The 27525-nt window shown below is 41.7% G+C and overlaps 1 protein-coding gene and 1 long non-coding RNA gene across 3 annotated transcripts in view; one reads left to right on the forward strand and one right to left on the reverse strand.

Moving 5' to 3' along the window:
• The window catches only part of LOC135414307 (uncharacterized), a 205661-nt gene extending 182862 nt beyond the window's left edge, over positions 1–22799 (reverse strand). For both annotated transcript variants that reach the window (XR_010430655.1, XR_010430654.1), the window contains exons 1-2: positions 9423–22799; positions 9135–9268 (exon numbers count right to left, since the gene is read on the reverse strand). This is a non-coding gene — a long non-coding RNA (uncharacterized LOC135414307). The remainder of the gene's footprint in view (positions 1–9134; positions 9269–9422) is intronic.
• On the forward strand, positions 945–27525 carry ISX (intestine specific homeobox). Its single transcript, XM_064654925.1, has 5 exons — positions 945–1538; positions 9099–9341; positions 21145–21296; positions 25451–25567; positions 26239–27525. The coding sequence occupies exons 1-5, from the start codon at positions 1259–1261 to the stop codon at positions 26473–26475; spliced, it is 1029 nt and encodes a 342-aa protein (XP_064510995.1). The 5' UTR covers positions 945–1258; the 3' UTR covers positions 26476–27525.

The following is a 27525-nucleotide window of genomic DNA, read 5'->3' on the forward strand; positions in this document are numbered from 1 at the left end:
GTTTTTCCAGTATCTAGAATCTGGAAAAAGCCGAAAGCCTTTCATCTTATCAGGTGTGGTTTATTGCCCCCTGGTTACACAGTAATTTTGGTTTCCACTCCATGAAAAGGTCATATGATGGGATATCAGCTCAAGAATTGTCAGTTCACTGGACAAATAAGGCAGGGCCTGCCAATACAATTATAAGAGCCCGATAAGGAAGGTGCAGAGGAGAACCAACAGGAGAGAGATAGGCAACTTTAGCAATTTAAAAGGTGAGGGGCAATCCCCAAAGAAGGCAAAAAAGCCACTGAGGGGAGGGAGTGGGAAAGAACAGGAGTGTATCTAACCACACATTCTTCTCAAAATAAAAATTAACAAGAAGATAGAAGTGGCTCAGGAGAGGAATCACTGGTATTCACCAGCATTAACCAGGAAATCTTCTCCCCCTGCAGTGGATGCCTAATTGGGAGGCATAAGCAACTGGTGGGATGATTATCAAGCTGGCTTGCCTCACAGCTCAGGATAGAAATGAGATAATGTTTTATCTGCATAGGTGGGAGGTAGAGGGCCCTAATTCTGATTCCTACACATGTTGCAAGGGCCTTTTTTTCTTTTTGACTGATAAGATTGGATGACGTTGAAAAGCACCTGCTTGGAAAGTTCAAAGGGTTTCCAAAGTAGAAGAAAAGAGAATCTGAACCAAGGCTGATGGTTGGGAGGGATGGCTGAAGAATAACCTGGCAATTGCTGTGAGGGAGATTTTCATATGCAAGAACCTTTTTCAACTAGGTTCTTGCATACACCTAGTTGTATGCAAGAGAAGTTTACAGGTTGTCTCTCTTGCTAGTAAGTGACACAAGGGATAAATATTTGTCATGCCAATTATTTCTTAACTTTATCATGGTACAAATCTAGTGGGCTTTTTTGCAGGTTTCAGCCTGAAAGCATAAAAGGAAGATAACTTCCCCACCGACAGGATTTACCAGCAAGAAGCAACCCTTCCCAGGGCATTTTTCACCTGGGTCTGCAAGGAGCACACCTCCTCCTGGAATGGCCATGTGATTGTTCAGAGCTCCGTAAATCTGAGTGGCAGGGGAAATGCTTGGCAGTGGGTGGGGTTGGTAAGACTTTTAAGCCCCACTTCTAATGCTGTCATCCCCAGACACAGGAGTGCAGGTCTTGGTTCCGGCCTGATTAGCAGAGGGGAGCAGGTGTGTGTGCTTACTTGTGGGTTGCCTTCGTCTCTCCTCCCAGTGCTCCAGCAGGTCACCCGGGCATGGGTGGGGAGAGACACGCACCATCCCAGCTGCATGTTCCTCAGGGTGCTCCGAGAGCCAGGAGAGCAGGAGAGGACTCTCTGCCCCACAGCCACTTTACCAGGAATATGATGGACCCCCGGGGGTGTGCTGGACAGGGGAAGCCCAGCCTGTCCTTTTCCATTGAGGAAATCTTAAAGAAACCTTCTGCCAGCACTGTCCTAAGCACTGAAACCAGGAAGAGAAGGAACTACATTGAGAGATCTCCATCCGTAAAAGCAGGGTCACCACTAGCTGTTGGTAAGTACCAGTTATAACACTTAATGAAAATTCTTCTTTCTTACTAAGCTCTAGAGCTGTCATGTTTGATTATGTAGAATTTTTATTCCTTAGCTTTTGTAGGAATCTGGTATTTCCTTAATCAGGTACAAATCATTCATTACATATACAGAAATAATTTTTTAAAAAAAATTTGCTTTCAACCTCACAGTAGACTGGGCTCTGTGGTTTTGTGCATTGTAAAGCCCCACTGTCACTGGAGAGGTGAATATGCAACCTGAACAGCTATTGCAGGTATGTCTTCAATAACAGTGAGAAGTGCCTGTTGTAAACAAATACAACAGCCTCGTGTCTTTCCCTTTAAAAAACAGTACTCATTTTATTAAAAAAAGATAGACAAATAAATGCCTGTCATAAGTAAGGACAGGTATTCAAATTCAGGAAACTAGCCTAAAACTGCTAAAATTTAATGGAATTTTTGGAGTTTCACTTATATCAAGAGTTGACTGTTTTCTGGAATTACAGCCAAATCTCATATCAGCACCCTTTTCTGATAAATCTGACCACTCATCCCAAGCAGGAGAAATGGTCTGTAAGGGTGATGGTAGCTAAGCAGTTTTAGAACTCAGTTGCTGAAATAAGAAAAGAGAAAGTATATATGTTTAATCATTTCTGCTTATCATCATGGACACTAGGTTCTTTCATGAACTAAATAAAAGCAGCTAGTAGAAAACTTTCATGACTTTAATCTGAGCAAAGCAGCAACTGCACTAGCCTTTTTGACTTCAGTTTTCTCAGTTTAGCTGGGTTAGGCCTTGAGTGAACATTTACCCCCACTGAAATAGTCAACAAGAGAGATAGTCTCTTTTTTTTCCTTAAACAAAGACCAATGCCCAATATTTTCTGGATTTAATATATCTTCTTCTTTTTTAATCTACATCTTCCATGAAAAGGATATGTGTTATGTATACAAACATATCCACTCAAATGAAAAATGACCTGTAGTTTTGACAGAAAATTTTCACTCACCTCTCACTCAATTGCTTTCAACAAAGCTAAATGCTACACTTTATTTTCTGTAATATTGGCTCAGCACCCCATTTCATGGCTCAGCACCCCATTTCCCAGGACACTGAATGAACCACCCATTAGTAAGGGAGAGAGTCTTTTTCCAAAATCCTGGCAGTCCAATTAACCATTGTCTATTCACATAGTTTCATCTCCTTTTATGTCTAAACTGGATACTGACCTGGACTGGAAAGCGAACAAGACCTAAGTGGGGAAGGAAAGTACTCATTAGTGTAACATTAGTCACCGGCTGGACTAGAGCTCCCTAACACTGCTACGCTTTGCACAAGATTTTTTGTTTATCTCTGACACAGGATAACTTCACTTACTCTGTACAGACTTGTCTCTTGACCATGGGACAGTCAGCTCACCACACATCTCACAGCTGGGGAAGCCCCAGGCATTGGGGCTCAGTATCTGACTGCTGCCTTTTTGCCAGTAGCTGCAGCTTTCCATGGAAACCTATGTATGGGGAAAAGGGATAGTGTGCTGCTCATTTTTCACAGAACCATAGGGTAATTGAGGTTGGATGGAACCTCTCAAGGTCATCTGAGGTACGGCCTCCTGCCCAAAGAAAGAGCTGTTTCAAAGATAGACAAGATTGTTGAAGGCCAGGGCAAGTGTTGCTTGGCTGTTTCACCACTGGTACCATTGGAGAACTAGAGTGCTCAGAGGTTTCCTAAAGCTGCCTTTACAGACTGGAACTGGACAACTGGTCCTGATACAAGCAAGAGCTTGGTAGTTTGTAGGGGTGGACAAGGACAAGCTGATGCTGGTGCAAATGTAGTGGGGCTTGTGTGCCAAAGGAACACAGGTGCCACATTGTGAAGGGGGAGAAATACTGGTGTGAGCTGTAAGAGTGAGTTTTTGTGAGCTGAAAGTCCTTTCTTGAGGGCCCACAGCAGTCACCTTGTGCCACTGGATCCAAAGTGAGACAGATAACATCACTGAAAACTCAGTCAGTGCTTGTTCATAACACAGACCATAGAATTGCATTTTAACTACATGAGACTCTTCTCTGGGAACAGAGAAGCACGGCAGGGACAGGACCTTTTTATATGAAGTCTGTTTCAGGATCAACATGTTGAAGCCCAGTTTCACTCCGTGTCTTGGCTAAGCGTGCTGCTCCAAGCACGAGGTCTGACAAATCTGTATGCAGGACACGGTAGGTTCCTAGGATTGTATTACTGCCTTCCAGTGCAGCCTCAACCCAAATTGCTCCACCTGAGCATACAGTCAGTTTTTCACCTTGAAAGCAATGTAAGCAGAACCACCAGGCCTTGCCTCTAACTTTGCTTTGTCACCAAACAGAGAGAGACTTAGCTGTACCGAGGGAATATAATGACTCTTCTCACCCCTGCTAGAAAGCAAGGTTGGATTAAAATACTTAAGATAATGTTAAATGTTACCTAATGAGAACAGTATACACACTTGAAGATTCACTTGACTGTTACTGGAGGTGAGAAAACAGGAAAGATGTAGAAATCTTCAAAAATGTTGTACTTTGCTTTTGCAATTGATCGAGGATGTTTAAAAAAGAGAATGAATAAGAAACTTTTTCACTGTTTGTTTCTTACTAACATCAAAGAGATACCTAAGCTTATTACCCTTTGCTTTCTGAACAGAAATGTGATTTATTCAGGTAAGTTTTATTTATTTCAGAAGTGCAATACCCTGTGCTGTACATCTAGGGATAATTGCCGTATTTCATCAAAGTTGTTTAACTTCATGCCATATAACAATGGCATTAAACAACTTGTGTAAATAGTCAGCCATATCTAGTATGGCTCGGTGCTGGCCAAGGTCGGGGAACTGAAATGAGCTAGGGAATTTGTTGGAAATTCCAGATGGGACACAAGTTCAGCTGCTTTCTCATAAGAGTTCGGTTGCAGCAAAGAAGGAAGTACTAAAGGTCAGGGCTGAGTTATATCTTACTATGGATTTTAAGAACATTTCCCACATCCCCTGTGGCATGTATCTGTCCAAAGCCATGATCTATATGAGAGGAAGGAAGATCCATATGGCATATGAGAACTGTATGGCACTACATACATACCTGTGGCTACTGTAAGTTAAATACTGAGGCCGAAAATCATCATCTGATGTAGACAGACTACATCACCAAGATCACACCTGAAGTCTAAATCTAGCCATTATGAGCCAAGGAGATGGGTAGGACCAGAGAAACAGAAGATGCAGAATGTCAGAAATTATTGGACTCAGTGGTCTAGTGTTCAGACTCAGTGATCTTAGAGGCCTTTTCCAACTTATGATTCTAAATGAGGGGCATAGACAAAGCTTCCCAAGGAAACTCATGAATGCTGGACCAGATGATTTCTAGAAGTTGCATCTAACTTAAATTACTCTATGAGTCTCTGACAAAAAGGATGTTGTGATGTACAGTGCCAGCCTCTCATAGGAAGCTGGGGCAGGACTTGATCATATATGAGGAGATCCCTGGGCCTGACTTCTAAGTTCACATTTTTTGTGAGTGTAATTCCAGTGGGACTTGGAGTGAGGAGTGTGCAGTCTTCTCTGAAGCATTTGGCTTCCCAGTTGCAGTATTAGACATTGAGGAGTTCACTATATAAGCACAACTATTGGACAATCTGGAGCTCCAGTTGTTGAAACCTACTGAAATCCTTGAAAGACTCTTACCAAGTTAAAAAAACCAAATAATGGACAAGGAGACATTTTAGTATGCAGTCTATGCTTTTCCTCTCATACTTTTGTCAGAATAGCTAGAAGGGGTAACCATGGCCTTTGCAAGGGACCCAAATAAACACCTAGCAAGGGCTGATCTCCTCCCTAGTGCCAACTCTTTCATCTAAACCAGAGAAGAATATCAGGTTTATTTCAGAAAAAAATCATTCTTCTGAAATTCCTAGGAACATGATTTCAATGTACTTGAAAGTACATCTGAAATGATGTTTCTACCAGTGAGGTTTCACCTGCAGGAGGCCCTTTATCAAGTCAGGGAGAGCTTGGGATGAGGAATTAACAGTAAAAGCAGTAACAGATACAGTAATTTTGTCATTCTGCCTGTGTTATGCTCCATTATGTTAAAGATATGCAAATTAATAGGAATACGACCATTGCTTCACATACAAATGTCAATATTGTGATTGTTCACTTTTAGCAGTACTCCACCCAGCTTTATCACAAAAGAGGAAACAAACTGAAGGAATCTAACTGAGCAGATACCACCTGACCAATACCACTAAATTACCCCACCTATTCTAAGGAAAACCAATACATCAGATACACCTGGGTAAAAAAAAAAAGTGAGGCTTAAATGGAACTTATGTCATCCGAAATTACCTACTGCTTCCAAAGTGAAACCCTACTATCTTCCCTGAAATTTTCCATTCTTTTCTATACAACTGAAAGTCAAGGCAAAGCGACCATTTTGAGCCACAAGTCAAAGTCATTTCTATGTGTGACAGCAATAAATATCTCACGTTGTGCTAGGCTGAAATGTTATTGCCATCCCTGAAAAAAACAAAACAAAACAAAACAAAACTGCATTCCCTGAGGGAAGTTTTACCCCATGCCAGTTCATGGGTATTTTTCAGAGCTCCCTGCCTAAAGAGTCACGACTTCCAACAATCTCCTTAGTTGGTCAGGACAAGCACCAGAGAAGGTTGCAATGAAAAGTTGACTAGACCTTAGGGATCCTAACTCTGAGCTATGTGCTTTAAACTCGGTAATATCTACCTTCAGTCTTATCCTCCAGAAAACTTCCTTGATTTATTCAGCCTCTCCTTAAGGTTCATGCCATTCTAATTTGCTTCTTCAGTCTCAAACAACAGATTTTCCACCTCCTTTTCACCAACTCACAAAAACATTGGCATCTTCCCATCTATCTATAACTGTTTTCCATTCTCTCCCTCTTCTCTGTACTTCAGTCTGTAATTACTCTATCCATGCTCATACATAAGTTATGCTCTTACCCCTCTCACTGGGGTATGTGAACATCTCAGAGAAAAATTTTGGGGAGGCAAGTTGTATATGAAGGATGAAGACACGTGAAAAGTCTTCTATAATCAAGAAAATGATAATGTCACTCTTAGAAAGCTTTAATAACTCCCCATAAGAGCACCTTGCTTGCGTACCCTTACATTTTGCATTACTGTAGGATATAAGCATCAATTCCGTAACATATTAATTTTCACAGCATCACATTTAGCAAAGGTATGCAAGTAGTCCTTAATTTAGGGATGGGGTACCGAGATAGAAATCCTTGGCGCTAAGAACCTATGCCAACACTGATATCCTCTGAGTTCTTGAGCAAATCATTTAACCAAAGCCCCATGCTTGTGACCACTCCCAGGTCTATCCTTCTTCTTTATCCCAGAAATATTGGTCAAAACCTCACTTGTTTTCTCACCAGAAAACTCAAAGTTAGTTGATACTAAAGGAATTAAATTAATCCCATTTTGCACAATATGCCTCAAACACAGAGGTGGACCTCATACCAGGTTTTTAAGGTCTGCATGGTTGGACATATGTAATTGTGTTTAGAAGGTTACTCAAAGATTGGTGATGGTTTGAATAGATAACATTTGAACAACCATCCTGTATTTACATGAGGCTTTGGCTAATTTTCAGAGCTCTTATAACTTCATGTCAGTGTCAATCCTTTATAAAATTCCTATTGTGTGGGATTTTACTGAGAGCAGAATTGGAATTGGGTGCTTTGTTTCCAGATGTTATATTTATCATTGCTCCTAAGCTGGTTACAAACAGAACTTGTTATTTGCTCAGAAAATTAACTTCCGACAAGTCTAAAAAGTTAGTTGCTTTGCCAATGCCAGATATGACAACTTAAATATATAAAATATATTGTAAAATGTATATTAAAAAGTGAAGTTTCTTCCAGTACTATCTGTAATGGTTCACATCTGCTGCCATTTAGATATGAGAGGGGAGAGGGGACCAGCCACAAGTGCCACAAACCCCAGAATGTAGGCGTGTGTGACTGCTCAGGAGTGCAGTCCTTTATAGCATCAAGATTTTAATGTTCTTTGGCAGTAATAGAAGACAAACCTGTACTGTCACAATTGCTTCAGGGTCTCACAAACCATGGAACTAAAATTCCCCAATGGGTATGTTATGTTTATGTGTTGCCTCTTAGTCTGCCTTTCCAAGCAAAGAAATCCAGGCATGGAGGAAAACTAGAGCAAATTCTAGATTTGCCTTTAAAGCAACATAGACACAGTTGTCTTGTATTTGAAGAGTCAAGCCTAAGCTTTGATTGCAACTACCAAAGGCAGCACATAAAGCATTCAGCATTGGGGTTTATGGCAAGGCTTTAATATAGAAAAGAAAGAGGGTGGAAAGTGGGAGTATTTGATATACCTCTCTTGGAAGGCCAACAGCCACAGACAGCCACTACTTTGAACCACAAAGCCTCCCAGCATATTATATTTCAGTGCATGGCTTCGCAAGGTCCATTTACAAGGAAGAGTAAGAACTCATGCCATATTCATGAGGGCAGAAAACTAATCTGGAAGATCTTTGAGGTGCCCCTGCTACACACTGAGGTAATGCTGTTAGTAGTAAGGCAATGCTGTGGCTGAAGAAAGATTGTGGCTTCTGTGACCAATTTCCTAACCACTCAGGGTCAGGTGTCCTAGCACATGTCATCATTGGTTACTGCTGAGGTTACCTTAGAGATTGTTTATAACATCCATGCTCAAATCTAAGTTAACATTACAGCTGCACTTCATGAAAATGGGCCAATATGTACTTCTCTTGTTTGTCCTGTCAACAAGAGTGTGCAGGTGCTTTCATGAAGATGAGTTGGCTGTCACTACCTTCCAAATATCACCAGTGTCACCTGTCACAAAGGCAGATAGGAAATGTTGAGAGCCTGGGCAAAGGCTGCCTTTAGAATTGTCCAATGGCTAAATCAGAGCAGCAGGCAGCTGGATGAAGAAGAAAGGATGGAGAAGAAAGGACAGATGGACCTTATTTGGGGAAGACACTAACCTTTATCCTATTCATTGGCCCATTTTCCTATAGGGTAGATGTACTTACAGGGAGATTTAAGGAAGGACCATATTTTTAAAAGTATTTGGCATCCAGCAAATTCCACAGCAATCTTGCCATCAGATTTTCAGAGCAGCTCCATATCTACTGTATCTCTGAGTTCTTCAGAACAGGCAACCACTAATTTGGATACTGACAGAGAAGCTGAAGTTTCTTGACCCTTTGGTCACGTCTCCTTATTTCTACAGTCCTTTTCTAAAAATCTCCCACGAGGACCACTGAAAGTTTCAAGGTGGAAGGAAGCAGAGAACAGGTTAGATTTAGTGGTCAAATTCACCAGGACCCTGTCCTTGCAACGTGGGGTGATTTTGGCATTGATGCACAGAAGGATTAAGGCCATTTTAAATATGATCTGGTTAGAATGGTACAGTATCTAGGCCACTTTCTTCACACAAACTAGAAGCTGCGCTGAATGGTGGTTGCTTTACTCAAAGCTGTCTTGTGCTGTGTCCTTCACAGATTCCAGCAGCAGGAGTCAGTTAGAATGTGACTTACCTTCAGCCAAAATACTTCTCTCCACCACATGTGCTACACCTATTGCCAGAGCAAAGAGAGGGCAGGCAACTCACTGCAGAAGACCTAGAGACAGCCCAGTGTCCCTCCTGGGTGAGGACATAGGACGTGAACACCTGGAAGGCAAGAGAAAACATGAAGAAGAGGAAGAGCAGCTGTGTGATTTCCCAGTGGAGCATCCCCTTCATGGTGAGTGCCTCTATATCCAAACTTTCTCTTAGAGTACCCCAAAACCACACTTGTTATTTACAATTATGTACATGGCAATACCTAGCAACAGATGTCGCAGAATGTTTCCACTGGCTGAGTCACAGTAGATGGTCATAGCTCCTGGATGAGTCACAGGGATGGTAACTCTTCACTCTTGCCATCAAAAACTTGGAGAGCCACCTTTTGAGCTAAAGATCTACCTCAGGCCTGCCAGCCCTACCAATGTTAGTGATAGGGACTGCTTTGGGTGTTTATTGCCCTCCTGCTTGGGGTGGCAATCTACTGAGTTACCATGCTGGGCAGCCTTACTCCCAGGGTTGTGCAACGCCCGTTTGCTGGTAAATGTGCATTGCACAATGTAGGGAGACTGGCTGCTGAATGTGCCTAATCAGCTCAATGTGTTCTGTACACCTTGGACCCACTGTACGGGTGATGGAGAGGTCATCAGCACACACACAGGCAAACTGTTTATGTGCATAGATCTGGCAGGATGTGTCAACAAACAGCAGTCTATCTTTCAGCCAAAGCACTAGGCAGTACAAATAGCCTTTTCCAATATGTTGCACGGAGACTTTAGGCTAAGCAGGATACATGGTACCAGAACAAGACAAGTTCCTAACATTCAGGCAGCAATTTATTAATAACATGACAAAAATTGCTTTAAGTTCTTTGAATTTGAGGAAAGGTAAACACAGATGTTTATACTACACTCCAGAAAACAGGTTTTCAGTAGCAGTAGAAAGGTGTTTCCTACACAATTTGTTATTATTTACTCCAGAAAAAAAAAAGGGAGTTTCATTTAAGTCAGTTGAAAACTACTAATGGGCTCATGTTACCACAGATGCGGGGTTACTCATCTGGCTTCCCGGAGATCCACACATCATCCCTGCTCCATACTCTGCAAGCTGGCAGTGGAAACAACTCTTTCTGTGAAATACATTTAAAAGAAAAGCTTTGTTTCTGCTGCTGGTGCTAAGGTATACATCAGTCTTGTGACAAGCTGCTGTCATCTCCTCCTCCTGCACAAGGCAGACATCAATCTTGATGCAGAGAGAAGCCTTGTAAGATAACTGGGTATTTTAGCCTCCCTCTGCCCTGTAAGCTGCACACAGCTGATGGTAGCAGGGTAAAATCCTGTTGCCTCCTCACAGAAGAGCCAGGGCTGTATGTATCTGACACTCAGAGTTGCCTCTGAGTATAAAAATACCATATTTCATGTGTGAGGGAGTCCCCAGCTACAAGTATCACACCAGAGGTGGGAGGTGGCTGCCCCAACTTGGTGCTTAGCCTCATTGACCAGCACCACGGTCTGTATCAGCCTCATCAGTAAAGCAGGGGAGGAAGCATGTAATTATCTGCACAAAACTGAGCCAAGATGAGCAGACCCTTTCAATGACAACTTATATTTCAAAGGCATTTTAAACAAAATCCATCTGTTCCCTGGAGGCGGTGGGGTTTTGAAACCAAGCAGAGGTTTAATGATCTGCCATTTTCTAGGCTACTGGTTCCCGCAGTTATCGAGCCTTTGACAGAAACTGGCTGATGAAGGAGGGATGATCCTAAAGAACTGGATTGGCATTTTCCCTACAGTGCACAAACGATGATGTTTCGGATCCTGTTCATGCACTGTGTCATTCTTAGCAGAGAGCTGGAGGCCCAGTTTTAATGCTGGTCTTTACAGCATCTTAAGCTTCAACCTTCTTCTTCCACTTAACATTAGGGGAAAATGCTGGTGGATCTTTTTCTCTTGCCCCTGGCTGTGGCTGGTGTCACCCTTCCTTGATGAAATCAGCAGCAGTACCTGCAGGATGGGTAGACTGCATCATCCCTGTAAGCAGTCTATAATCCTCATAGCTCAAGCTGATAGCAAATTAACTTCTCTTTACATGTCTATCGACTCTGGGGTGCTTCAGACGCACTTTTGGCATGGTAGCTAGAGATTGGTTACGGGTCCTCTGACAAGACACCTGCGCAGTGCCAAATGCCCATAACATATGCCATGGAAGTGTCCCTAGGATCTCCCTCACAACCACACTGAGGATGCCCACAACCACCCAAGGGAACGGCACCAACCTCAGCAGCAGGAAACCTTCCTGATGTGAAAGACATCAGAAGCTCTTGGCAGGGTGCTCCCTCACCTCCCTCTCTCAGCCTACCTCTATCTATATAAAACACCTACATCATTTGTGAGGAAAGGCACTGGGCTCCATCTAGGTATACACATCTGTTTAATTGTCAGGGAACAGAAGAAATCAGGAACACTATACAATCACCTTGGAGGAAGGAGGGCTGGACTTTGGTGATTTTTTTGATAGAGTGAGAAAAGTGAGGAGGAGGCTATGACAGTAGCCCCCTTCATGGGCAGGTGGTCTGAGATAACAAGAGCACCCTGACTGTGACCCAGAGCATGAATTTGGAGCATATTTCCAGGAAACCCTGTAACAATGAAGTGTCCCTAAAAATTTGTTTTTCCCACAAAAATGGCTTCTGCCACTAAGCGGTTTAGAAATGCAGTGTCATTTAAGCTAAATAGATTTATGCCCTTATCACAAACCATTTGCAGGGAGCAATGCCTCTTGTACTTTGAACTTAGAGACTGCATTGTAAGCAAAAAAAGAGAAGAGCTCTCATATACTAGAGACATGCTGACAGTGGCATTTGGTTTTGCTAAGCCCTCATTTGAATTTGGGAGCCTTTGTCCTCAGTGTGGAGTGTTTTCACCTGTGTGGCTTTCTTCATGAAGAGCTCAGCAGAACCTTTTCAAAAAAGCTGGATTCTTGGGAAACAGCATTGATAAAACCTGTTTTAGAAGGAGATCATTCTAATGGAGGCCTTTGAGCTGCCAGTACAGACTCTACTTGGGCCAGCTCTCTGTCAGATGAGTAATTGCAGCCACTTTGGTATTTGCAACCACCATTGCTGCTAAAGCAAGGGCAAACTCTTGTGGCGGTCACTCGGCATCTCAACAATATGTAAACACCCAAATCCTGAGCTCCCACTTTCCTTTTAATTAGTTCTCTTTTCTCACTCTGATGTCCTTGGGACTTGACCAGTTCACAACAGTCAAGCACTGGAGCCTGAGACAACAACATATCCCCATGCCTACCTGACCTGTGGCAGCTCCTGATGGAGAATGCCATGTACAAGATCCCAGCCTAGTTCAAATCCTTATGGACAATTATTTTGCAATGTCTTTTACACATACTGGGTCCGATTGTATACATTTGTGTGTGTGTGTGTGTGTGTGCACTGTAAATATTTACATCCAAAGGCAGTGGGTCAATGTGCCCAGCATTGCACATGGGTAATGATTCCAGTCTTCTGCTCAAGCAAGGGAACAATCAGTGCCTTGGAGAAGCCAGACAGCAGCATCACTTTAAGACACTGGTGGTTATCTGGTCTTGTGGGATACCTTCTCTGAGCAATAATTCAAGGACAGGATAGATCACGCTTCAATAAACAGAACTAGCTCCTAATTCCACCAGAAACTGAGAGGTTCTGGCTGTGAAGCCTAGGTGGTTCAGGGACTCGTGTTATTTCCTGCAGCTCATGTCTTCATTATTCACTGTAAAGGAAGCTGCCATAGTGAGTCAACGTCACCCAAATATTTCCATAGTGAAAATCCTCCACACAATGCTGACTGGGAGCTCAGGGATCTTTTTATTTATCTCATTGTTTTATTATTATGGTAGCATCTGTGATCCCAAAGCATATACAAATTCTGATGACAATTATGATAAAGACAATGGAAAGTATAGAGATAATTTCAGTTCTGGAGAAATTCCAGTGTAAATCATGTTCCCTCTGTACTGATGCCAGTTGCAGACATCTTTAGCTTAATGTTCATGTTTTCTCTGAAGTCATAAATTCACTTGTACTGTTCATTTGCGAACAATATGGTCAAATCCATGTACCCCTGTGAAACAGCATGGTTTATCTCTCACAAAACAGTCTTTTCCCCAATATGCTGACTTATCTTAATGCATTTTTGAAACACCCAAGAGATAATGAAGCACCGTATAATCACAGTCCCAGATAAATATCAGCTGCCCAGAATATGCCAATGGGACTCCGAGAAAGGGCACAAGCATCCCACTGTCCTGCAGAACAAAAAGAAGGATTCTAAACGAAAAGGAAAAGCAAGAGGAAAAAAAATGAATGCCTATATATATAGTTTGGCTGCCATTAGCTGTCTTACCAGTCTTTTGTTTATCTGTGTGAATAGTCCCTGCAGCCCTGTGTCTCTGAAGTGCAGTGTTCTTCTATATACATTTAGAAATGCCCCAGACCATTGACCTTGTTTTGGTGGGTTTGCCTGAGGTATTGTTAAAGGCTGGTCCTTTTTTTTTCTCCCTCTTTGCAGACTGACTGTTTATAAGGACACCCTGGATATTAAATGAAAGGCACAAAACCTTAATCCTTTACTCCTGCCCTTCAAAAATAAAAGTCTCACTGATGCAAGTAAGCACTGAACAAAGCAAAGCTGTCAGCAGCTGGGGGACTATCATAAATTTCATTTGTGTTGTTTCTTCATGGGTTTGGGGGTTGGACTTTTATTTAGTTAAAGCAAATATTAGCATTCAATGCTTTCCTCAAGCAGTCTCTTCTTTTCTGGGAATTTTGAATCCAAAGGGTACCTTATACAGGACTCAGAGGTTAATTTGTTCCTGCTGGTCAAATCTGTGTAACGTGACCACTTGTAAAGCTGATGGCACATCTTGATAAGTTTATTTCAAAGGTCTTAATGAACACTTGGCTTCACTTAAATTGTCCTAGAACTTTTCATTACGTCCCCGGGATATAGTACTTTTAATTATTGTTCTTTGAAATTGAGGGCAGGTGTTTTACTTACTGTATTAGCAAGGCCTTTATGCTTAAAGGGGAAACAGCAGAAACTACATACCAAAATAATGATGGAGTTACGCTTTCTCGGAGGACAGACTCTGAGGCAGGGATGTAAATAAGCATGCCTGATTGATGTCTAGATGTTTGCAGGTACAAAGAACCCCAAAGAGCAGGAATAAAGTAGAAAACAGGCTGTCTGTGAAACCTGCAATAAGCTCAGCTTTCTCCCTGGTCAAATGGCTTGTTTTTCACAAAGATGTTGGACCAGACAGTGTGGAAAGAGTGGTGGGGAACCTGTTTTCCTTGTTGAGAACCATTATTGGTTTAGGCTGGCCACTTCTTTTAAGATGAAGTTTGACTATGGCTAAACATTCACTGAAAGTACATTTCAAGTTTGAGATTTAGCAGAATGGGGAACGTACACATGTACCCCAAATCTACTTTGGCCTGAAGGAGTTCAAGAAGGTGCAGGCTCTTCAGCCTAGGTACAGACCTGATGGTTGGACTCAATGATCTTAGAGGTCTTTTCCAACCTTAACAATTCTATGATTCTCTGATATTCAGATGATGGAAACTGACACACACCCCTGTCAGCTGAGGCCCCTCGAACCACAGCCTGCATGCTTCATCCTTCAGATGTTCTGCTGACCACTGGCTGTGCCAGACTTATGCACAACACCATTTCAGGCAGCAGCACTTGTAAACACTGTCATCACTTTGCTGGCAGACGAGAAAGGTTAAATTCACCAGGGGCTCAGGCTGATGGTGAGCACAATCCTCCACAACAAACTGTTCGCATGAATGGTTTCATACATACTGTCTACTCCTTGCCAACTCCTTTGACAAGTAGACTAAGAAACTCCCTTGGCCACCACTGTTCAGCTTGCCTAAACAGGTTTCTGGCCTGATATTTTTAGCATTGCTGCTCACACTACCTGAAGTCTGTACCTCTCTGCATTTCAGTCTTGCTGTCAAGTGATTAAGGCACTGCTCTCAACACCAAGGTGGAAGCAACTTTCTGTCAAGGAGTTGTGGACTGAAGGGAGGAAGTCAAGACTTTAAAAGTTCAAGTTGTGCCTCTCTCTCTTAACTTTGGCAATGCCTGAACAGTCAGCAGCTGGGTGCTAAAGGCTGCATTTCACTAGCAGGAGGCTTTATCTGGAGCACATTGTACCTATCCAATTAGGATCAGTCTCGCTGGCTATGCTAGTGCTTCTCAACAAAGGCTGAAAAACCACTTTAATAAAGATTAGCCACACTGCAATAGTCCCAGCTAAATATTGCAGCACAAGCTCTTCTGAAAGCCATAAGCCACCTCTTTAACTAGGAGAGGGAATGCCATGGGCACATCTCTGTACACAACATTTTGTCCTAATACCATCAGTACTGTGTAATAACCCTTTGATAGAGTTGCAACTGTGGTTTTTTTCTATGGGGCTGTCTGTCATGGGCACAATGTCACCACAAGATAACCACGTTCAGAAAAGCCACAGGAAGGAACTAGCTTGGAGACCCATATATCTAATTGAAGAGAAGAGAGAGGAACATCTTTTTCAAAGGCAAGAAGGAGAAAACAAAACTTAACCCGATATAATGAGGCTCTTTTTCAACACACCTGAATTTGCTTCTGAGAAACAAGTGATACAGTCAACTTTGTTGCACAGACAAAAATGTATTTCTGAGGATGTGTAGCTAAAGCCACTTGCTTGCTTATGTAACTGCTTTCTCCTTGTCAAAGAAGAAACAAAATTTTTGGATATCCCATACCATGAGAGAGTGTCTGTCCAGAAAAGACAAATAGGATTGCACCAGTTTTCACCTATCCGGTTTACCTCCAACAAACCAAATATGTGCCAGCACTGACTTCCAGCCTTTCTCCTGGGTTTTTAATTCCTTATCCCTCCAGTGTATGCACCCATGTAATGAGACCAAGTAGGCTTGAAACAGTCTTAGCCTGCTAAAGGGGTAAGTGCAAATGGGGAATGCAATTGCAGAGATCTCCCTGAGATAGCATTTTTCTAGCTGGTTCAGATACGCAGGGCAGCTGAGAAACAGCAGTGCAAGGTGTACCATAGGCTATCTGCCTACTACAGATTATAGCCCAGAAGAAATTTGCCCCAAGTATGGCATTGTTGCAGCTGCACAACTTCTACTTAGCAAACTGTGAATGTTAGCAGACATGTACAAGCATTCAGTATTCAGTATTCAGTATTGATTTGCTCCTACTTCTAATATCTTGAAACTGTGTTATACAGGACAGTGAAAATAAGCCATTATATGTTAAGCTAAAACTGTGTATATAAGCAATTGCAAATCAGACTCTTTGAGCTGTGCATAGTATTAAAGACTTAAGCTCCCTTACTTTTTTAGGGAAGAAATGACGGGGTGGTTTTACCCTATGTGGGTATTGGTAGGTCAGAGATCACATAAAAAAGTAAGTTGGGTGAGACCTCTGGAGGCCACCTTGTCCAACCCCAAATCTATGCAGAGCCAGCTTAAATCAGATTGCTTAGGCCTTTGTCCAGTCAAGTTCAGAATGTCTCCAAGCACTGAGACTTCAGCTTCTCCAGGCCCATGTCAGACTATCTTCATGATGAAAATATTTTTTTCCTAGTCTGTAATCAGAATTTTCTTTGCTGCAACTTGTAGCCATTGACCTCATCCTTCCACTCTGTACCTTCAAGACGAATCTCTGTTTCTACAAAGTTCAAATGTCCCAACTTGCTCCAAGTCTGACCTGGTAAGAAAGTAGATCTGCAGAGGACAAATGAGCCTGCTACTGAATTTAAAGGAGCTATACTGCTTTATCAGCTTGGAGAATCTGGCCCTTCCAATGTCAACAGCAAGGCAATGTATAGACAGCTGTATCTCTAAGCATCTGAGAAGGCTGACATATTTAGCTGCCTGGTATTTTCAGGCTTGGTTTCAGCAGTCAGCTAACCTGCAAATGACTTTCACAGAGCATAAAAGCACACTTGAATATCCCCAGCTTTTACATAAAAAAATAGCTCAGGAAACTCAGACAGAGTCTTATTTCCCCAGAGACTCTATAGCCACATTTGAAAAGCCAATGTTACACTTCCAACACTTTCTAGTCTTATATCTTCCACCCACATTCTTTATTAGACTGTAATTCTGAATGCTGTTGTTTGCTATGGGATCTCTAAGCTAAGGTCCCAAGGCAAAGGGAAGTATCACAGATACAGTCAGAGAAAGTTTCATCTTGCAAGAGCAGATGTTAACACAGAGTCCAAGATTTTTTTTTTTATTTCTTAATAGTTTAAAAAAATAAAAATAAAATGACTGATTACTTGTAGAAAAAATGCACATTTCTGGATTTCCTACTGGTAAAAGCTTTGATTAATTCACAGGGTTCTATTTTGTTATCAATTTAATTCTATTTCTAGTTGAAATCAAAGCTTGTCCTTCAGTCTCTACTGGCCCATAACTGACCTCATGTTACTGTATTTTGTTCAATCTGATGAATTTTGGCTTTGAAAAGTTTGATTTCAGTAGGATTGACACTTCTGAGCACTGTGTAGACCCTTCCCTTATGTAAGAGTTTTGTTTGTAAAACAGTTCACCTTTCAAGAAGGAAAAATGTGAAGGATATCAGAGCGAACTGATAGGGAGTTTCTTTTGCCCATCACCAAGTTATCTGGGTCATTTTCACACCAAAGAAACTGATCTGAGACACAAGAAACTCTTGAACCAGTTCTCTCTCAAGCCATGCTCTCTAGTCCTGGATGCTTCTTAGGTGGTAATGGCACAGAATATAGTAAACCATGATCTGACAGACGCCTTGCCCATCCCATTTCCAGCAGCTTAAAATACTGTGTGGTTCAAGGCAATGGATCTGTCTCTCAAGTACCATAAGGTGTCCCAGCTCAGCTAAAAGTTGCTTCCCAAATTTACACCAGCTGTGCACAGCCTTTGCCTTCTCATTCTCATGTACTCTTTGCAGCAAAGATTTTGCAGCTCCTTCTAAACTCATGATCTTCACTACTGAGTTTATTCCACACCTGAGCCCTGCAGACGTGGTATAGCATTGTTTGTGACAACTGATTTCTTGAATTTGTCTAGGTCGATTAATCCAATAAACTCTGTACCAAGTGTCCTGCCTAAGACAAGAACTAATGGTTGCTGTTTGCATGGTGCCTATCACAATGAGGTCTGATCCAGCTAGTCTTTGGCATTTACTTCAATCCCATCATGGTTCAGTTCAGTCACCCCAATTCTTTTAACCAAGTCTGGTTAATGTATGAGACAGAAGGGACTAAATCATTATTTTTTGTATTCTGATAGAATACTAAAATACACCTTTTTATTATTATTTGATGTGACATCTTATGGTTTAAACTGTAGACAGTTTTGTTCTTGCTTTGCAGAGTCATGAAATTATAATCCAGTTCATCTAGTGGGGGGGGTAATTTTTTTCTAATTCAGAAACTTCCAGGATGCAGGCAGGTTTGTTCTCTTTCTTCCAAAGGCTTTCTGGTTGCTAGAAGGTACACAGCCTGCCTGGGCATACAAAACCTGGCAGGACAAGAACCCTGCCAGCATCCCAGATATTTTTGTATGCTTGGGACCACAGGGACAAGGAGCTTGGTCACAGTTTGAGCTTGGATTTCTTGCTTCGTTCTGGAAATGCTGAAGATAGATTGCAGCTTCTCCCAGATTTGTAGAGCCAGTCTTCTACTCTGGATAGAGGCAGGAACTCAGCTTAGTGTTCAGAGAGACATACAGGACATCTCAGGGAGGCATCAAATTTCTGAGACTGTGACAAGGTTAGGGTAAACTTCACTTGTTGTGGGGATCTACTACATGAATTGCCCTGTAGTAGAGCAGTGTAGATACCATAAATCGTATTGATACAAATACGGCAGAGAGATTCACTACTGTATGATAGAACATAATGTGCTTGACAAAATAACATCTTGGTACTCAATCTTACCTCTCTGGAGTATCTCCCTGGAGTATATGGAGAGCAGTCCCCACATAGATGTGTGAGGTGAAAATCTTTCAGACAAGAAACACCATTATGAGCCATGAACCCTATCATATCTACAGGGGATGTAGTGTCCTGAGATTCATGCTGTCAGCACTGATATCTCCCTTTATTGGATGCAGCAATAAACCCCCTTACAGACATCTTTTGGAAAGGTTGAAGTAGATGTAATCAGGGCTTCTTAGGAGACAGTGCCCATTCATACCTTCAGTATAAACACACAAAAATATTTCTCATCTCAAATCTCTGCTCCAATAGTGCCAGCAAGATTCAATGTAAATAACATTTTTCTCTGGGGGCTGAAGCAAGTGCTGCAGTTTAATGAGTAGTACTTTGATAGTCTGGTGGAAAGCCTAATGACATGGATTTAACTGTGTTGGACATCAGCTTTATTAGGCTGTTTCTGAGACAAGGTAGTATTGACAGTGTTTATGATAAATGACACTCCTCAGTTATTCTTGCATGACTGGTTTCCTTTCAAAGTACCCAAAATGTTTAGAAATTATGAAATATTCGTAGTGGTATCGTGTCCCAGACTCTTTCCCACCAAGTCAATGGACAGAATTTTTATTCCTTATTTTCTATGTTAACAGAGTCACGATGAGGTTTTGATTAGAGATGAAAATGCCATTTTCTGGTTGGCACAGAGCCCAATTTATATTGGCCAAGTCATTTAGTTACCTTTTCACAGTTTTAGCCTTCAAAAGGAAAAGCATATGCTAATAGATGAACAAAAAGGGATGAAAAGAAAGCACAAAGTTTCTTTGAGGGACTGCTGTTTAACTGTTCCCATTAGGAAGGGTATGCATCTACTTACATAGTATGAATTGGTAGTTGTCATCGGACCATGGAAGACCAAAAGCAGTTATTCAAAGCAGTCATTTTTTTGAGCAACAAGGTTTCATTGACAATTGCTTCAGGTCACTGAATAGCAAACTCATCATAGCCACTAATGATATCGGAATTTTTATGCTCCTATCAGGCTGCAGTTTTCCAAGCTCAGTAGAAGAAACCCTGTGACTCACTGCACTTGGGGCATGGCTTTTTGTGCTGGTCATTCAATGTCAGTTGGAAGATATTCCACTTGTGCATCAGAGAGGATTCCAGCCTTGGGACAAGACTGCACTCCACATTCCGCAGATCAGCTGCCTCAGAGCTCACTTCTGCTGCTCTTTTCCCCTCCTCCTTGAAAGACATCAGCCCTTCAGCATCATTTCAGAGCAACTTAGACCTTATTTTAACTTACACCAAGTGTCACACAAAGTTCATGATCTAAATAAAATACCTGGTGTAGGAGGGCATTTTCAAAACAGTATAGAAGCGCTGAGGGACGTCTTTAGCATGGTCACACCACAGCAGGTGAAGGAATGGAGCAGTCTATGAGTCCCCTGAGGAATTCACAACACCGAAACTTCCCCATGGGTTTTAAGGCCTTGTTTTAAGGTTAAGTTATGAAGGCTAAGCTTGTTTAGAAAGTCCACACACCACAATGGTATAGTCAGAAAAATACCTTTTCTTTATAACTGCAAAGTCAAACTGCTGGCTATCCCTACTGCTGAAGGAATGGTATGGGAAGAGAACAGTGGTGAGTCAGTCTGTAATGGTCAACTTCCCTCCACAACATTCACACATTTTGGAAACTCTTTGATCTTGTTGGGAGGAGAAAATTCATCCAAATTTGTAGAGTGACAATGCAATAAAATAATACATCAGAGCTGGAGGAAAGCTTGGTAAGATCAGTATGACAGGAAAAGATAGGGATGGGTAATTGAGCACTGCAATCAGTTGCCCAGAGAGGCTGTGGAATCTCCCTCACAGGAGATATTCAAGAACCATCAATGTAATCCTGTGCAATGTGCTCTTTGAATCTTCTTGTAGTCCTGTAGGTTGTTCCTGTAAAAAGCAATACACCTTTCTTTGTTTTCACAGTTGAGAGGAAAGGGAAACGGAGAATCCGGACAACGTTCACAGCTGAGCAACTCCAGGAACTGGAGAGGATTTTCCAAGTGACTCACTACCCGGATGTCCATATTCGCAATCAACTGGCAGCAAAGATAAACCTCCCAGAAGCCAGAGTTCAGGTATATTGTTTCTCCTAAAGGCTATGTTCACTGTAGCAATTCATTATTCAGAGTACATTCTTAATAGCTTATGCCTGGGTGACAATGCTAATGAATTACGTGACCTCTCTCTTACCTTACAGACAAGGCCAGTATCACTGTTCTCCTTTTACAAATAGGGAAGAAGTATTTGTCACCCAACTGTGACTAACCAAATGGGATTAATCAAAGGGTTAGCAGGAGCTCTAAGCGTACTAAATGCATAGCAAATAGGAGTTACAGATGGTTATGAGCAACCTGTCGGACTCTGTAGCAACAGAGCGGCCATTTATGAAAATATTTATTAGTCATTTATCAACTGTTTACGGGCTAATATTCATCCAGCACAAACTGTCATCCACATCCATCTTCCACAGGGTCTCAAAAAATCTGGAAATAGCTGCCCAAAAGAAAATGCTTTCTTTAGTGTTCTGTATTTTGGTATCACAGGCTATAAATGTCCCAGTTGTAATTTCAGTGCACAGAAAGTAATCCAGTTTCCCTCGGTTGTAATATAGTCTTGCTGACTGAGCTAAAAATTGACCCCAGATGTTTACTGCATATGAGATCTGCTACATTAAAATGTACATGCCCCTGTGTATTGACATTTGGTGTTGTTTATCAGGCACTGTTGAGATGATTTTTGCACAAGGCAGTTTCTTGCCATAATTGTAGAATCATTGATGCACTTCTATGCACATATCCCACTCTAACAATCAAAGTTCAGCATGAAGCAGTTTATTGACTATGACATGCCTGAGGCTGTTGACTAACCATGATGATATTGCTTCATAGTTAGGTGACAGGGAGAATTGGAACTGCATAGCCACAATATGCCTACTAGCGATATCAATGCACCAACAATGCATTTCCAATGGCATAAGGCACGAGCCGGGCTACCAGCCAGTGTTCCCAACAGAACAACAAATCACAGGAAAGAAAAGGGCACTTTTCTATTTAAAAAAATTATTTATAATCTGTATGGGGAAAAACAAAAATGAGTTATTATGGGAAACATCAACCTGAAATGTAAATGAAGGAAGTAAAAAGTCCACGATGTATGAATTGCAGATGACAAATAACCAGTTCAGATAGGGTTACACACGACACAGGAAATTCTGTGTTTGACTTCATCTTAGCTGCTAAAGGGAAATCAGCCACAGAAGCAAAAATTAGCAGTAACTTAGGTGCAAGTTACAAGTTGTTATAATTTTGATTGATTGCATTTATCACATATAAACCAAATAGCATGCTGAGAATTCACATGTGCTCTTGGTACTTTGAAATAATAATTTTCACAAAGCTAAAGCAATATAAGTCAAATCACCTCAGAAAGGTAATTTAACTGGGGAAAAAATGTGAACAATCAGATAACCAAATAAAACATTTTATAACTGTGAAAAAGCTTGTGTCCTCCAACCAATAAAAAAGATATGACTGCTGTGAAACAGTTTAAGTGAATAGATGAAATTGCATCACTGCATGTGTGCATGCCTACATACAAGAGAAAATGAAGAATGCTGGATGAGTAAACATTAGAAACAAGAAATTTAAAAAAATGAATAAGCAGGGCAGGAGGATACAGGCCAAAGTTTTGGTCAGAAAAACTCTAGATCAAAAACTCAATAAAAGTCGATTAAGAACAAAAAAACAAACCCAAAAGTAATCAATTATATTGATCTGTTATTTTACTGAAACAGTAGGACTGTCAAGGATATGGCATAAATAGGAAAGATGTTCAGTCATAGTTTCTGCTCTATCTTTGGACATATGTCAGGTAAGGTGGTAACACTTTCTGTAAGGACAATGTTGAACAGCAGCTGCTACAGTTGTAGATATAGACATCTAAGTGACTTACCTCCAGTAGTTCTGAAGAAGCTGCTTGAGAAGCACTTTGGATCATCAGTGTTAACTGATGTTAAATCAGTCCTGGAGCACAAGGGATGTTCCAAGGGCCTTGAAGAAATGTAATGTTGTGTCAGTACTTAAAGGGTAAACAGGACAACCTGTCAGCCAAACACTGATTTTTTGCAAAACTGTGAAAAAGATGATATGAGTCTCTGTTAATGAAGAGTACACTGGCTTATGGAAAAAAAGATGCTGCCAAAGTCATCTTTTTATGATGAGATTATTAGTGACAATTTTAAACTGAAAGAAGATTGATTTAGGAAGATAAAAAAGACATTCTTTATGGTGAGATTGGCAAGACACTGGAATAGGTTGCCCAGAGAAGTTGTGGGTGTCCCATCACTGGAAGTGTTCAAAGTCAGGTTGGATGGGGCTTTGAGCAACCTGGTCTAGTGAAAAATGTCCCTGCCCACAGCAGAGGGGTTGGAACTAGATCATCTTTTGAAGGTCCCTTCCAATTCAAATCAGTCTACTGTTCTATGATTCTGTGTATTTGGTTTATTAAGGTAATTGATATCATTGATGACATGGCACTGTGAAGATCTTGTCTTGGTCCTACAACCTGCTTGGATTAAGAAAACAGAGCAGATCAAATGGCATGTGCTAGTAGACAAAAAACTAGGTCTGCAACAGGTATCCCATGGCAACATTTCAAAGGTGGTATGTCATAGGAACCATTTACTGACAAAAAGATGAATTTGAACTACATAATTAGTAAAACAAATGGAGGCCATTCCTACAATACGGGGCATACCACCCTCCCTCTGCATTCTATTTTAGTCCTTGTAAATGAGTCTTGTGAAATCTCTGTCAGGGTTAAGGAGGCATTTGCCCCTGGTGTGACTTTTGTGAACACACATGGGAATATTGTGCTCTGTCTCAGTGCCATAGCTCAGGAACACTGGAAAAGTGGGCATTGAGAAACCGTGTTACTAAGTGTGTTGCAGAGCTGGTTGGGCAGAAAAGACCAATTTGGTCTGAGAACGACTGAAAGTTTTGCCTTTAGTAAAAAAATGTAAGAGAATTTTATCCCGTGTGCAGACTTTAAGGAGCACTTCAGAGGCTGAATGTTGTCTTCAGCCCCCTATTTCTCTCAATCACTTTGTCAGTGTTAAGTGGTGCTATTCCACCACATAACTCCTGCATGGTAGAAAGGGAATGGAGCAGTTCATGCAGACTAAGCAGTTCTCAAACACATGCAAACTCAGATAAATAAAGCTGTCATTTCAATGACCTCAGGTATTGCTAACTATCAGTAATACAGCAGAGGGCTCCTGACATTCCCATTACTTCCTGGGCAAGAGATGCAGAAATAATTGAGCTGCTCATTATTTGGTTTAAAATACATACATATTTATATCCAGTTGCATCTGATTTTGATCACTAACACTTTGTGTTCATGTGACCCTATTGCTTACATTCAAACAGCCAGTCCCTCAGCCAGATAGAAACTACAGTGGAAGTGGAATTAAACTTTTCACAACAATGCAGCAAGGTGCATTACTGCTGCTTCAAAATAAATACATGCGTGTCTCTTCCAGAAGTCAGACTGGTCAAATCAGCTAATAGATGAAAGAAACTCCCCTGAGAAAATTATTTGTCTGTTTTTCAGGCAAAAGAGATGGCAGACAACATAGATTGCTGAGTGATCCCCTTGGGTCTTTTGCTTAGTTCCCTTATGTGAATTTCAAAATGCTACCAGTTAAATATAGGAAGAACCCTGTTACTGCATCTCCACTGGTGGCACATTTTTATTGCAGCCCAGCAAAGCATCTAGGTAGATCTTTTCTCAGTCTGTTCATGTGGAAACAGCGCAAAATAGCCCCATCATGCAACACATCACACCTCCTGGGGAAAACAGGGAAAACAGAACGTCATGGGCCTTGACTACTGCACAGCTTTGACCACAGAAGGATCTGCTTTCCCAGGAGAGGCTTGTAAGAGCTGCAACAGTGTCTTTCCTTGATTAGGGTGATTCTAGATCTTCTGTGAGCTGTGGTAGAAGAGAGTCTGTCATGATAGTCCAGAGATCCCACATGCTATGCAGAGTGTGAAAGGTGCTGCATCAAACCCACTATATTCCATTAGATTCAACCCCTGGTTCTGCTGAGCTGGATGTCAATGTTTTATGACGATCATTTAGAGAGCAGGGAAAGCAGTTGGCTGTGAGCAGTTTCTCCTTCATATTCTGTTAATTTCTGTGCCTTTTCTTTCTTACCTCTCTCCAGATCTGGTTCCAGAATCAGCGAGCAAAGTGGAGGAAACATGAAAAATTTGGCAACTTTGGTGGCCTTCAGCATCTTACAGAAGTTGATTTCATTCCTGCTCCCAAGTCAGATTTCACAGTAAGTATTGAACACTATGTATAAAGCCACCGAGGGAGAGACAGCTATCCTTCATCAGGTAATCACTTCACATGGGACTATCCCAGAGAAGGAGGACTAGAAAAAACAAAAATGGCAATATGATGACAAGAAATCCCAGCAAATCTGGTCAAATAACACATTTCTTCATAATATTAAACCCGTTTTGTAAATATGCTATGAGGTGTCTTGCAGGGTAGTCTTTCCCCATTTTGCTTGTAAATCACTTCTCCATAAATCATACTTTAATTCAAACTGTCTTTATCGTGAGAAATTTTTTGAAGAGGAGAAAATAAGACATTTGCAGCCACAAAGCCATGTTTCTTAACAGACAGTATCTCTTTAAAACATCCAGCCTTGTAAGGCTTACCACTACTTTTTGCCCTTGACCCTTGCCATGTCCAGGACTATTAATATTATGTGGCTGGCACACAGGCTCTTTTCCTGACAGAAGCTTTTTCATGGCTAGAAAAAAAGGGTGTTTTGCCTTGCTCCCTGGGTGACAGCACACAACTAGATTTTAGGAAGTCTATTCTTCTAAACTTTTTTTCTTAATTACTGAGCACCAGGGAAACAAATAAGGTTGACTGTAAATTGTATCTAAATAAAAGTCCATATTGATTCACCTGAAACTACGTTTTTATTCCTGAAAGGCTCCAAGCTTGATGCCAAGAAAGCTCTCTGCTTCCTTTCCTGCTATGGGATACTACTCACCACTGCAAGGACAGCTGACAACTGCCTGGCTGCCCAGCGCGTTCTCCTTCTCTCCCCACCACATGGAGCTGCTGTCCTTCCCAAAACCGTACTTGGTCTTCAATGTCCTCCCCCCTTACGGCTCGTCACTACCCCACAAGTCAGAAAGGAGCAGGATCTGCGCCAGCTCCACATAGAGGAGGATGCGGGGGAGTGGGGGACTTTGGGGGCGTGCCTTCCTCCCCCACGCCCATTTTGGAGGTGTGCCACTCCTCTTCCCGAACAAACCTGCTGGGATGATGGGTGGCTGTGGTGCAAGGTCAGCATGCTGCAGGACTGCTACTAAAAGTTGTTGCAACCTAGAGAATGTGGGCAAGAGCCACCAAAGACCAGGAAGGAGCTCCTCATCTGCCGCACGCTCCCTAGAAACCCAACCATTCAACTGAGCGCCTCTCCCCGGGCGGACAGTGCACCAAGCAGCCCTGCAAAAGGACTGGGGTTTTACTCAGCCATGAGACAATGTTGGATGACCCTATCGCACTGATGATGGCTTGGGGAAGGAAAGATGCCTGTGATAAAGTGTGCACAGCCCCAAGGTCCAGCCAAAAGGGCTTTTCTCTGCAGATTTGGGTCGCTTTCCTCATACATTCTGGTCCTCATGGACTGGAGATTGCAAAGAACATGTTTAGGTCAAAAATCAAACTTTCAAGATACTTTTTTTTTTTCCAAGTAGTCAATGAGGGAGGAGGGTGGGTTTGATTTGCTGCCTGTGTTTTTGACTTGAATAAAAGGGCACAAGCACAATTTGAGCTGAAATATGACAGTCTGAGCTCTGGATTTGGTACTGTGAGTCTCTGGGGGCAAGAGAATTCTTCAGCTGGTTAATTAAAATGCTTATGAAGAAGCTTCTCATTTTTTGACCTGAATTAAGAAAGCTCCAAAACCCCATCAGAAACAATAACAAAAAGAGACAGCCTGAGTTTAATCTGCTAGCTGTAATAGGATGATATGACCCCACAGTTTAGTTTAATTGTAGATAAATAATGAGATCGGCCTGCCCACTTACAAAATGTCTCTGTGCCTTATTATTTACATAATACTCATCTCCTTCCAGCATATGATGCTTTTTTCTCCCCTGCTTATTCAGGGTCCAATCCTGCTTCCGCTAATACCTCCACTGACTTTCACTGCTGGAAAGTACTGGTTGCACCACCTTCTGTCTTGTGTCCACAGCACAGACTGCACAC

This window comes from Pseudopipra pipra, chromosome 5 (genome assembly GCF_036250125.1).
Source record: "Pseudopipra pipra isolate bDixPip1 chromosome 5, bDixPip1.hap1, whole genome shotgun sequence".
NCBI classification, from domain to species: domain Eukaryota; kingdom Metazoa; phylum Chordata; class Aves; order Passeriformes; family Pipridae; genus Pseudopipra; species Pseudopipra pipra.